This window comes from Argiope bruennichi, chromosome 5, assembly GCF_947563725.1.
Source record: "Argiope bruennichi chromosome 5, qqArgBrue1.1, whole genome shotgun sequence".
NCBI lineage: Eukaryota > Metazoa > Arthropoda > Arachnida > Araneae > Araneidae > Argiope > Argiope bruennichi.
In genome coordinates this window covers 126,425,421-126,439,173 of record NC_079155.1, presented here as the reverse complement: position 1 = coordinate 126,439,173, position 13,753 = coordinate 126,425,421, and the positions used below count along the sequence as shown (strand labels likewise).

The 13,753-nt window shown below is 25.4% G+C and overlaps 2 protein-coding genes across 7 annotated transcripts in view; one reads left to right on the top strand and one right to left on the bottom strand.

Annotated features, from left to right (window-relative positions):
- Positions 1-8,515, bottom strand: part of LOC129969265 (trafficking protein particle complex subunit 2-like protein) — a 34,902-nt gene extending 26,387 nt beyond the window's left edge. Inside the window, exon 1 of the transcript XR_008784483.1 lies at positions 8,381-8,515. The gene's annotated coding sequence lies outside the window, so the exon portion shown is untranslated. The remainder of the gene's footprint in view (positions 1-8,380) is intronic.
- LOC129969263 (ankyrin repeat and SAM domain-containing protein 6-like) overlaps positions 8,395-13,753 on the top strand; it is a 43,383-nt gene continuing 38,024 nt past the window's right edge. For 2 of the 6 annotated variants that reach the window (XR_008784481.1, XR_008784480.1), the window contains exons 1-2: positions 8,658-8,980; positions 11,608-11,835. Coding sequence is in view for 2 of the 6 variants with exons in the window: in XM_056083737.1 (XP_055939712.1) it covers positions 8,887-8,980; positions 11,608-11,835 (322 nt within the window). In the remaining 4 variants the exon portion in view is untranslated. Of the gene's footprint in view, positions 8,528-8,657; positions 8,981-9,113; positions 9,167-11,607; positions 11,836-13,753 lie in introns of those variants that run through there. The other 4 variants (XM_056083740.1, XM_056083739.1, XM_056083737.1 and 1 more) reach the window with 4 other exon arrangements.

Here is a 13,753-nt window from a genome sequence, read left to right as displayed (position 1 = left end):
TAATCCTTCGTCTCAATAACTTCGGAGCGTATTGTTGCATAGAAGTCATTCTTATGCCATTTTAAAATTCAAAATATTAATTATTCAGTGATATCAATTTTATTTCTGTGTAATTTCTTTTCATATTTTAATTAAATATTTGAAAATATTTTAAAGAATATTTTATAATAATACTTTCTAGTACCTTTGTTACAGGGTTTGTCTTAGAAAACGCGAGGCCCAATCTGAAACTATTTTCTATAATACTTATTTCTAGACAATTTTTACCAGTTACATAAAATAACTTTTGTAAAAAAAAAACATTTTTTAAAAGATATTCTAATTAGTGAATTGAAAGTAGATTTTAAAAAATTTTAATTGATTTTTTTAAAATTTTTAAATCATTGTTACTATTTCCCTTTGGCAACTAGCTGGTTTGCCTAGAATTAACATTTGCTTTTCAATTAAATATTTTATGTAACTTGCTCTCTTAATAGATTCTCAAGCAAAATGTTTTTAAGCTTCAAATTTTTATAAACATATCACCGATACTATTATAGAAGCCTTTCCTTATTCTGTTTGTTCTTCGATGCCTTTCTCTAATTTTTTATGAGCTCTCGTAAAATATAAACTTGAAATTGAAGCCGGAATTGATAAAACTTCAATAATTACATTTTTTAAAAACCAAACACGTCTTTAAAAAATATATGAGTTCAGAATTAATATCTAATTTGTATTACAGAATATTTACATATTTTATGAATTAAATAAAAACATAATTCAATAATATTTTCTTTGGCCTCGTCATAAAATTTTATTTTTAATTTTGCTTTCTAAAAGATTTAAATGACGTAATATTTTATTTTATTTCATTTAAAAAAGTACTTCTGTAAACGATTATGAAGTCTAAATTTTATACGATCCTTCAGACCTAGGAATCCTATTCAGTAAAATAATCTTGACAATCTAACGTTTCCATCTTTGCGGCAAATCTGACTGAGTTATAAAGCCTTGAATATCCTTATTTTAGGACAATCAAAAATGTAATTATTTTAGATTGATCAATCTTGGGGAAACTCAGGGCACTGATTTTGTATCTTCGAGGCAGTCAATGGAGTTCCGCATTTTTATAAAACAGTGACATTCAAATTGTCATAATTCACTCAGTTTTGGTCACAAAAGGGCGAACTTTTTTTTATATATAATATAACAAAATATACATAGAAAAATTATTAAAAGCATGCCTCATATTTAAGTCAACTCAACATGGGAAAATAAACCAAACCTTCATATCTTGGTCATATCAGTGGGAAAAGGCTAAGATGAGGTATTAGGAGCAACAATGTAAATGGTTTCAGTTTCTCTTCAGTAATAAAATACAATGTTGTAAAATAAACTTAAAAACTTTTAAAAAATAAAAATAAAAATTATATGGCAAAAAAATTTTCATCATTAAAAAGATAATGTTTTGAATTTTAAGATGCTGTACAAATTGTTTTTCTGCTATAATATTTTCAGAAATTATTGCAGAAACACCAAAATTTCACAAATTTTAATTAACGGAAAATTCAAAAAATCCCACCGAAATTTCAAATTTCCGCACTGAATATATGTGTAAAATTTGGTTGTTATAGATCAAACGATTTTCCCTGTACAGTACCAATACAAACACACACAAATTTATCTTTATAATTAGTGCAGATTATATGCATTATGTAATTTTAAAATAAATTGTTTTTTTTTCTCATATTCAGTACCGGATGACACTACTCATGTGAAATTAAAAATTAAGTAAATTGACAAGTTAGCAAAATTATGTATAGTCATAGAGAATACAAACGTGTAGTGCAATTTTGAACTGTGTCACTTAAGAGGGTGAATAAAAATTCCATAACAAAACTTCATCTTTACAAACATGAAATGCATTATCTACTAATAATAAAGCGTATTATTAGTAGAGCGATCTCTACTAATAATAAAGATGAATATGTGTTTGCGCGTCTGTATATCTGGGTGTTGACGCTCTATTAATCAAACCGTAAGACATATAGCTACCAAACTTACTATGTTGGGCGGATAAAATGTGCACTTCGGAGCAATTTTTTAAAATTTCATTTAGAATTTTAATTAATTAAAAATTAAGCAAGTTCTTGATGTTTTTTCCCCTCGATAACTTTCGAAAATATTACAGTATAAATGTTATTTTTATATATTCAGAAATTTTTTTTTCAATGATTGTAATTTTTTGCAGTATAAATATTTTTTTCATATTTAATGAATTTTCTAAAAATATTTTAGCACATTTTCCAGCAAAAATCTTAAGAATTCTGAGCAAATATTAAGCGTATCAAGAATAATTATACAAAAGCATAAGAATTCTTGATGAACACCAAAGTTATTATTAAATTTGCAAAAAAATGTTCAGTTTTCGTTTTACTGTGAGAATTATTATTCTGTCCTTTAAAAAAATTATGACTGGCAAAGCTGATTTCAGGAAAATAAGCAATATAATTATCTAATTCTGCAAAAAAAAAAAAAAAAAAAAAAAAACTGAAAAATTTACATTTAAAATATTTTTAATATGAAGAAAATTGCCAATTTTTGTTTTGCTCTAGGTTAGAAATTAGATTGTATTGTTAAAAGACTAAAAATATCAAAGTGCATCCACGATGGTTAGTGGCGTTGGCAGAAAATAAGGAAAATGCATAGTAAAATGAATAGAATCATAGAAGTCTTCTAATATAATATTTATTATAGACTATCTATCAAAATTTGAAGCTTATAAATAATTTGCTTAAGAAGCTATTAAGACCCAGTTATGTAAAGTATTTAATTGAAAATTTTAGCGGTTATTAACGTTGGCTAGCCAGTTATTCGGTGACTAGTATTAAATAAAATGTTGCTATAGATATAACTCAGCAATAGAATGGAAATCACAAATAAAAATTAACGCTAAATAGAAAATGATTAAAACGTGTTTTTCACACGGATTAATAAACCAAACATACTCGTAAATTTATATATAATTTAAAACATATGCTTTAATTTTTAATTCATGAATGCACATAAGCTAGCCAACAAATGGACAAAAATGGACAAAATACTATTTGTAATAAGTAAATAGGTCACTATACTATTTATTTCAGTGACTTAACAAAGATTTATGAAAATTCTTTATTTGGTACAAAAAGAAAATTGAAATGCAAGAACATTGTCAAAAATAAATAATTTTTAGGACTTACATAAAAAAATAATTGAAAATTCATAGATCATTATTGTCGTTTATTATTAGGGAGCAATTTTTCTTGTTTTTATTTCCTTTTGCGAACTTTTTATATAAATCCGAAATCCAGTTGATTTCAGATCCAATCGATATAACTGCCCAACAATTTAAGCGTCCTTGCTGCATTAATGATCGTAAGTTTGTTTTATAATTAATGATTTAATGATCGTATGTTTTATAATTAATGATTTAATGATCGTAATTAATTTCAAGTTGGAAAACGTTCTTTCTACAAATGCTAAAGAAACTGAAACTGTCAAGAGAATCCGTAGATGAATATATAAATTTGAAATGCGTCTTATCTGTTACCACAAGCCAGAAATTTAAAATTTTCATGGTTTTATTTTTATTTTTAATTTTATTTTATTTCCAAAGGCATTCTTCAATTTCCTCACAAAGCATTCAACTATCATATTTTCATTCAAAAAAGAAATCGGAATGGGATTTTTTCCCCTTCTGCAAATTATTTCACGAAAAAAACTATATTATTCCAAATGTTCCCATTAATGACATATGGATAAATGCGTCTTGTTAAAATGGTGATTAATAAATAAAAATGTTGATAGAATATCCATATCTACCATAATAGAAAAAAGTTTTAAAAATTAAAAAAAAAATTATTTTTGTGAGCAAGCTCGCAAAAGTTAAAATAAAATTCTTAAAAATAACCTTTCAGGATTACAGGAGAATTCGAATTAAGAACAAATATCTTGTTTTTGAATAAATTCAGTGCAGTATAATAATTTCATAAATTCACATTTCCTAGTTAAAAGGCTTTTATTTAAAAATTCCTTTATTCAAATTTTATAGAAAACATCACTTTTATAATGAACCAGAATCCAATGCATAAAATGCTAATTATTTTTTAAAGAAGAAATGCCTTGAAATTTTTATTTTCTGCTCATGAAAAGTTTCGCCACAGATCCATTAGTAAATAGCATGTTAAGTGGACTAGAAGTTAATAATTTCCGTTGCTGAAGAGTTTTAACTTTCTGAATTCTTCTAAATTGTAAATTCTAAAAAAAGATAGAAACAATGATAGACAAAAAACTGGTAACAATGATGGAAACAGAAAAAAAAAAAAGCTGATACAAAATTAGTAGTAACATTGAAAACGGCTTTGAGCTTCTTTTTTTTTGAACAGTGAAATATATATTGTTGCAAAATACGTTTAAAATATATTTCAAAAAATTTATTAAATATTGTAAGAAAAATTGTATGATAAACAAATTTGGTATCATTAAAAGGATATATATATATATATAAAAAAAATTTTAATCACTCTGAAAAGCACATTTTTACCCAACTAAACTAAACTAAATATTTGGCAAATTTGATTGATACATGCCAAAAAGGCTGGTTTGTAAAGTCAAGCACATGTACAGACAGAAGCTTTTTCCTTATGTTTAAGTATCAAAATTTAGTTAAAATACCAATACATTTTCTCACCAAACATTCTTGCCAGCAGGCTTATGTGCTTTTAGCAAAGACTAATCAATCCCTAGCCCCTTTTTTCAATGGGCTAAGAATGATTTATTGGACGTTTAACTCGTACGAAAATGTCTGGTCCCAATACCCTTCTCGTGCACCCCCTTTTTTCCCCTACTAAATAGACAAAGTAGCTGTAAATTTTATGTTACGAACATACAATACCCTTCGTAAAAAGACTACTAGGATTCTTTTATGTTTGTTAAGGTCCATGGCAAGGCGGAAGAAAAATTAGCCCTGTATGCAGGAAATATGAAAGAGACCTTATGAACGTCGCCCAATTGGAAGCAATCGACTAAAGACCGATCCTGCTTAATTCTTGGTCTTATACTCAAGAATGTGTTTGATATTGTCGATATTAAACACCATTTTTATTTACTTTATTGCTGTTGTAATTAAGGAAAAAGAACAATATAAAGATAGATTAAAATGAAACCTAAAATATTATTATACTACGATATTTCGAATTAAAGGTTCAAATCACCTTAATATTTATATTTTGTATAATTTCTGTGATAAATTTGAAAAGAGAATATAAGTAGTCTATAGAAAATATAAGGATCTCTTTGATCTGCCGTCAAAGACATTTTTTCCTTAATCTGTTCTCTCCTAGCAGATAATAAGTAGTCAAGATCAAATTACATGATGTCATTGATACCGGATAAGATTAATGTATTAATCATTGGAAGGAGTAATAGGATTAGGAGTAATAGGAATTAGGAGTAATAGGAAGGAGTAATAGGAACAAAATTAAAACACAGTGCCTGAAAATTTGCCATTGTAAGATATCCCCTTTCCGAAAACTAAGAGAACTGCTCCACTTCGGGCTCCTTCATGGTTTTTTTTTCTATCATTTTTCCTGATAGGTTTTCCAATATCCTTCTATTGATAGCATTCGTAAAAGTCATAGCAATAGTTTTTGATGCAAATTTAATTGAATTTTTTATTTCTTAAGATTTGAAGCCTGATTGGAAGAATTTACTTGATAAAATCAAGTATCATAAATCCCATTATGGGTTTGAAGGGGTTTATACATTCCAGCTTATTTTCATCAAATAATCTACAAACAAGTTCATTTCATTTTCAGAGAATAAATGCAGATTATTCAAAGAATAGTAGTTGATCAGAAAAGATATGTAGAAATTTATAGAACAATTAAAGGTCCATGCTACACATTCAACATTAATATAACAATATAGGCGCATACCCGGCTGCTGAACATAAATACTAAATAGAGAATCAGTCAATAAATATTAATTTTAGATTTTAAGAGGAGTCGGTGCATAACTAAGCAGGTATTCCATGTATGACATGGCTAGAGCCGAAGAAGAAACATGAGCTCTAATGTTAGCTGACTATTTAATATATAAACACCACGTTCCCCAATGATATAAGTAGACTATTTTATTTCACATTGAAAACACATTTACATTATAACGATGATTATTGTTAGATGTATAATTTGGAAACGAAATCGAAATAATTAGGGATGTACCAGCTGCTTTCGATGACCAGCTGGTCTGTCCATCATACATTTAGTATTACTTTAATTATGTCAATTAAAGTATTTGCAATAAATTTAATTTTTGTTAAATTAATGCATGAATTGCAAAAAAAATAACAAGTTATATATAGTTGTAAATTATTATAAAAAATACTGTTTATGAGAATTTTTTGAGAATTTTTTTTAATACTTAATTTCAGTTTAATTCTTCTTTAATTCTTAGTTTTTTATGAGAATTACTGTTTAAGCAAACTATAATATATAAATAATCAACATAACCTCCGAAAAGAATTATCTTGCAGTTGATAGAAGACTTATTTAATGATTGAGCTAAGAAGTAAATATATTAAAACTAATAGAAAGTTAATTTTTAAAATTGCTTTTCATTAAATGATAGAAAAAAGCCATAAAAAGCTGGTCAAATAAAAAAATCAACTGCATTTTATTAGGAAAAAAAAGAAAGATGATGCTCCAGTTATAGATAATTTTAATTTTATGTTAACCTAAAATAAATGAAATAAAATAAATAAAAAATAAATAATAGAAATGAAAATAATAAAGTAGATCTGAATCTTCATCCAAAATATTATAGAAAACCAAGATTGTAGATTTTAATTGTTTAGTTTTATATTATCTTTAAAAAATTAAAATGACAATAATATGCGCATAAAATTGTATTGAATATCGCTGCAATGTGCTCATATAGAAGTATAGTTTACTAAACCAATGAAAAATATTTTTGAAAAATATGTTTAAAAGTATTTTGAAAAATACAAAGATCAAAAAAGAAAAATATTGAATGGAATTAAAAAAAAAAGATAACTGAAAAACTAATTTTTTAAAAATTTAAAATGTTTTTGGTCAGTCATATGTTTCGAAGTTATAAAGAAAATGCTGGAATTTTGTTAATTTTTTATTAAAATTTTAATTTAATTTTTGAAACAAGATTTCTTAATATTGCTATCTAAGAAATAGCTAATTGCCAGCCAAATTTGGAAGCTCTAAGTTCAACAACCTGCCTCGAAAGATGCAATTTATTGATAGCATGCCAGCCTATAAATTTTATTATATTAAAAGTATGAATAATTTTATCTCATATTTTTTAACAAAGAAAAATCGTTCAGCTTTGATTGAAAAATGAAAATGATTTATCTTTCATTTACGATATTGCTAAAAATCCAAAATTTAAAAATTTGTTAAAATAAAGACTATCATAAGATTTTATAATTAAAAAGATATATGTCTAAATATACTTTTATTTTAAAGATGAATTAAAATCTTTTTTTTTAATTTGGAAACATTTTCGAAAGTTATTGCAGAAAAACTTCAAACTTTTTCGCTGTTTTTAAATAATAAAAATTAAAAAATTGCTCTACCAAACATTACACTTTCCTACCCTACAAAACATATTTATTCTTCTCTGCATACACAAGCGCACGCTCTCTTTTATTAGAAAAAAAATTTGCATATAGTAAAAAATTTATATATATATTATATGGAGAGTCCTTGCAGTCAAATGTTATTTCGAATCGCAATAACATAAAAGCACTTATTTATTCAAATTTCGCATGAAAATATTTCTATTGTTTTCGACTGTTGGTGACGTTTTCTTTCAAATGAAAAATAATTATACAATAATAAAATAAAAAAATAATAAATAAATACATTTATATTTTCAATATGTTATTTAATAAATAATAATTTTTAACAAATGACTTAAAAAATTCTTAATAAATAAATACATTTTAATAATAATAAAGAATTTATTTACATCAAAATCCATTTAAAATAAAAAAATTATGATGAATTTCTGAAAGAATGTAAAAGAAACGAGTAAAGTTTCAGAAAGAGTAAAAGAAACGAAACAGTTTGACGATTCCAAGTTTTGGCGGAATAAAATAAAAAACAAAATCGCATAATAGGAAATGAAAAAGATTGGCATAATTCGCCACGAATGTGCTTATTTGCCAAATGTTATAACCCCTATTATAGCTAATCTTGCAATTGGGATAGTTCTTGTTAGCGCCTATAGATGGCTGTAGACTGCTGGCGCCGTCTACAGGCACTAATTGGAACTTAGCTTGATCCTCCAATACGTCCTCCGGTTAACTCTACCCAATATTTCGCAGATGCTGTTTGACAACAACGGGAGAGCAGGAAAAAAGAAGTTTGGCGAAAGCTTAACTGCAATACATTTTTTTCTTTTTGAAAATTTTACTGATATAAATTTTCGTCTAAATTTTTAACATAGTAATTATGAGAGATTTGTTGAAGTGAAGATTTTCTTTTATTTTTTCATTGTTAATTATACAATTTTTCAGTGATTTGTAGGCAAACAGTATAATTGTATTTCTTTAAATTGTTTTCTGAACATTGAAATGGCAACACGTTTAGGTTTCAATTTTAACTTTCGGATTTTGAAAGTTTATCAAACAATACATTCTCCAAACTCTAAATTTTTTTTATTTTTTTTTAAATATCTATTAAATGCACTCTTTTGGCATTTGGGAATAACAGTCTTTGTTGCCCAAAAATTCCATTTCAATCAATTATAAATCAGACAGTTTATGATTTACTGAAATTTAGTAACAAGTTTGATATTGCTATTTTTATTATTATATTTCTATAGCACATGATTAAAGAATTAAGTATGCAGTCACATCATGACATTTTATATTTTTGCCAAAAAGAAAACATACAAGAAGTCAAAAATTTATTGGAGCAAGGTTATTTTTTATGATAAATTAATTCCTGAAAAGTGATTTTTATTTAGTATGCAATCACATATTCTGTTTATGAATATGATGTGTTTACAGTGCGTTTTTTTTTTTTAGCAACAGCATTCCATGTATTTGTCATTTACGTTATATTCATAAAGTTTGCTGAATACTTCTTTTCGGAATTCATGCTATGTAAATTATGAGCTTACAAAAATTTTACATATTTTTAAATTTTCTGATGATTTTATCAGTTTGTTGCTATTAGATGTAATTATGTAATTTGGAAATTTCACCTTAGTGTGCATTTGTAATTGTTTTCAAAAAGATACAAAAAATTCTGATATTTAATTTTTCCAAAACTAATTAATGCATTTATAAGTTATCTGTTGTATTGTTAATTAGTTTCAGTTTTGAATAAGACTCTTAAATGTAGATTTCAGTAGTTAATTTCTAATCCAAAAAATTAATTGCTTTTCCATTGTATAGTTGAATCTAATTATAGTTAAGATGGAAGAGTTGTTTTATTTTTAGATTCACATTTTTATTTTAATAATATTTAACTAAATATTAACTTTTAAAGAAACTAGTTCCAAAATTTTATAAAAGAAGATATAAAGGAGAAGTTAATATTAGTTTTAATTTAAAAAAATCCCAACAATCTATGTTTCCTAATATTAAGGAACTTTTCATGAACTATAATTTTTTAACATACATTTTGTTGAAAAGTTTATCCTTAATTTATTTGCAATCTTAATTCATTATTTCTTTATAACATCTGTTTAGTTTAAAATTTATTTTTTAAACATTTTGAAACAAAAAGAATGCTATAATGGATGACTGGACGAATGATACTATATAGAAACCTCCAAATACTATACCTCACTAATTAATGATTTAATAGGGATTTCTGTTTATTTTAATTTCACAAGTTTAATATTATAATTATTTTGAAAAATAATTTTCATGCTAGATGAAAAGTTACTTTCCAAGAATATTTAATATTTTATTCAAATTAATTATTCTTAAATGTAATGGCATCTTATTTAAAACTTTTTAACATAGACAGATCAAGATACAACTTATCTTTTCAAATATTTACTCTCTGTTAACAAGAGTTGTCAATAATTATAAAAATATATATTTGAAAATTCATTAGAATTTATTATATATCCTTATAATTTATTTTAAAACTGAAATTAGCTTTTTTATCTATAATTTCATTGCATAAGGCATTCATCAGTGAATTATAAGTAGAAATAACCAGATTAAAGGGCTTAGAATATACTACCTTTAGTTTATTTTTTTGAAAGATATTTGGTGTTTTATGGCTTTGTGCACTTTATCAAGATTTTATTGTATCTTTAATCATATTGATTAAATTTTTGTACTAATTGTCTTAAATGAAATAAAGATAAGTTTAAAGAATAAAAACACATTTTAAATATTATTTTCTGATAATTGAATCGAGTTTTTCATTTTCTAATGTCTAAAATTTTTGAATGTATGAATTAGGGTAAATTTTTTATACATTTTACTATTAGATTTTATACATTTTACTATTAGAAGTCTGACATGAAGTCTAAATATATTTTTTTCATAATCATTTAATTAACACTAAATTGTTAAAATCTTAGAATCGTACTAGTAAAAAAGTTATTATTTTTTAAAATAAACTGCTGTTGGAAATAGAGGTCTAGAATGAATAATAGAATTTGTATAGAAAAAAGAATTCTTTTATGAATTCAAGGGTCAAAATAGGATCAAAAACTAATCAGGTTATTCAGAATTGAGGTGACATCTACTCTAATGAATCCTTTCACATTATCAAGGATATCAACAATGCCATGTCATCAAAATATCAGTGTGTCAGTTAACAATACAATAAAATCAATATAAAAAAGTCAATAATATGATTACTAGAAGAACTACTGTGCTTGTTTGTATGGTATACCTTATGGCAACAAACTCAAAGAGCAAATTTAAAGCAGATTTCAACCAAAGACTGAAAAATTTGATTTAATTTTATATCATATTTTAATCTTGATTTCACAAAAAACTTTTATAATTAAAAAAAAATCATTTCTTATTTTCTGTAGTACGAAATCCCATTACAAAAATGCTATACCAAATGCTTGAAAAATATAAATTTTTTCAGCATTTGGCACAGCATTATGAGTTAAAGCTAGTGGAAAGGTAGCACATGAAAATTCTGTATAGGAAAATAACTATTAGACAAGATTAACCTGTGGAAATTCTGAAACAATTGATAGAAGGATGTCAAAGAGTTAAGATAATGAAGATCAGTGTTATATACATATTCTGTCAAAATATATATTAGTAATTTCAAAGTCTTAGTGTAAGGTTGCTGTGCATATGTACAGTAATATGAATGTAATATACATGTAAATATTCAAGTTACTTCAGTATTAGTAGAAACATTTTTGTAGTAATGTTAACTTTGATTGAAATTGTTATTAAGCTAACAGGAAAGTACATGTTCGATATGTAAGAGTTTATTTGTAAATTGAATTAATTATTAATTGTAATCAGTTAATTGTAAAATATTAATTTTAGAAATGATTAGATTTTTTTTTGTATTTAAGAGTTATTTAAATTAAATTCTTTCTTTTTAGGGGTATGTGTTAATTTTCAAAATAGTGAAGGAGAAACACCTCTTCAAGTAGCTGCAGCTAATGGCTTTTCTCAAATAGTGAGCTTACTGATCAGTTATGGAGCTTTGGTTGATTTTCCAAATTCATATGGTTGGACGCCTTTAATTCATGCAGCTAGACATGGTCATTATGAAACTGTTTCGCTTTTACTGAAAAAAAGGGCCAAAGTCAATATTTGTAACAAATTAGGTAAAACTGATTAAATTTTACTACAGATATATTTCAATAATACATTAACTTGCCAAAGAATCTCTATAATGAGTATAATTTTTTAGTTGCATGATTTCACCTTAAAAATTGTTATTTGTAAAATTAAAAAAATCCATAAGACACCATTAAATGAAGTCATAATTCACTCTTTCCTTTTATTCACTTTTTTATTATAAAAATATTTCATATATATTCTAAATATACAAGGTACATACTTCTTTACTGGCACAACAGCCCCAGATGAGTTCTGCCCCTTCTCAGAATGCCATATCATACTGTCCTATTCTTGGCTAAAGTTTTTCAATTTATTACCTTAATAGCTTTTAGTCCTCATTCAAGCATTCAATTCACTTGAGTTATGGTCTTCTTTTTTGCGTAGCAAATATTTTAAGCAAAAAAAAGTCTTTTTAGTGATTTGATTGTCATCCAATGTTATTGAGTATCCTGCCCATATAATCTTCTATATGAAGAATATTTTTATTTTTCTGAATATAATTTAATAAATTAAAATTGAAAGAAGCTAAAAAAGAAACAAATGCTATTGTGTTAAATCTTGGTACCTAAGGGGGAAAAAATGGTGCTTGATTTTCTTTATAATATACTTTTCATTTAATAGCAGATACTTTTATTCTTTTCAAACATGGTGAAGTATTAAGAAAATATGCAAATTGCCCTGATTATTGAAGAAAAGTGTTTTACACTGTAAATTCAAAAAGAAAACGTTTAATGGAATGTATTAGTGAATCTTGAAAATTGCTTAGTAAATATATTGAAGCGGATATGCTAATTAGCTTCCTGTTGATATATAATATTTTGAATTATTAATTGGAAGTACATTGATTTATTATCCACTTTCCTGGCAACATTTAAGCATCACTTGTTTGAAATTTCGTTTTTCTGATAATTCAGTTGTTTTAGAGCCTTAACTCAATGCTTGAGTGTTAAGTCCTTGTGTAAGAATGGTACCTAAGGAAAAAAAAAATAAAAAAATGGTGCTTGATTTTCTTTATAATATACTTTTCATTTAATAGCAGATACTTTTATTCTTTTCAAACATGGTGAAGTATTAGGAAAATATACAAATTGTCCTGATTATTGAAGAAAAGTGCTTTACACTGTAAATTCAAAAAGAAAACGTTTAATGGAATGTATTAGTGAATCTTGAAAATTGCTTAGTAAATATATTGAAGCGGATATGCTAATTAGCTTCTTGTTGAAATATAATATTTTGAATTATTAATTGGAAGTACATTGATTTATTATCCACTTTGCTAGCAACATTTAAGCATCACTTGTTTGAAATTTCGTTTTTCTGATAATTCAGTTGTTTTAGAGCCTTAACTCAACACTTGAGTGTTAAGTCCTTGTGTAAGAATGATATAGAAGTTTTAAAAATGGTAGAGTAGCTTGGCTGTTATCATCCAACATCTTAACAACGTTTCAAAATTTGCATAGCTTAATTTTTATTTGTTATACTTTATTAGATTTAAATATTAATCTGAGAAATGATCAATGGTTTATTATTAATCATGGAATTACATAATAGAACATGTTTCTTTTTACATTCCTTGCTTAACTCTTTCTGGGACAGTGTTTGCAAAAAAATGATACCAGTTTTAAAATTTTCTATAAAAAAAACTATCGGTTTTAAAATTTCAAAAATTGTTGGAAATATAGCATTTAGTCTCATTTAAAAAAAATAGATGCAGCAAAAGTAATTTTAGTTTCTTTTATCGTATTAATTTTATGTTAAAAATACCCCCTTTTTCCCCCTCAAATTTGGGAATTTTCTTGATCTCTAAAGAATTAAAAAATTTTCAAAATCAGTCAACTGTTTTACTACAATATCCATGAGGTTTTGTCATATATGCGTTTAATCTTCAAATTAATTTAAGGA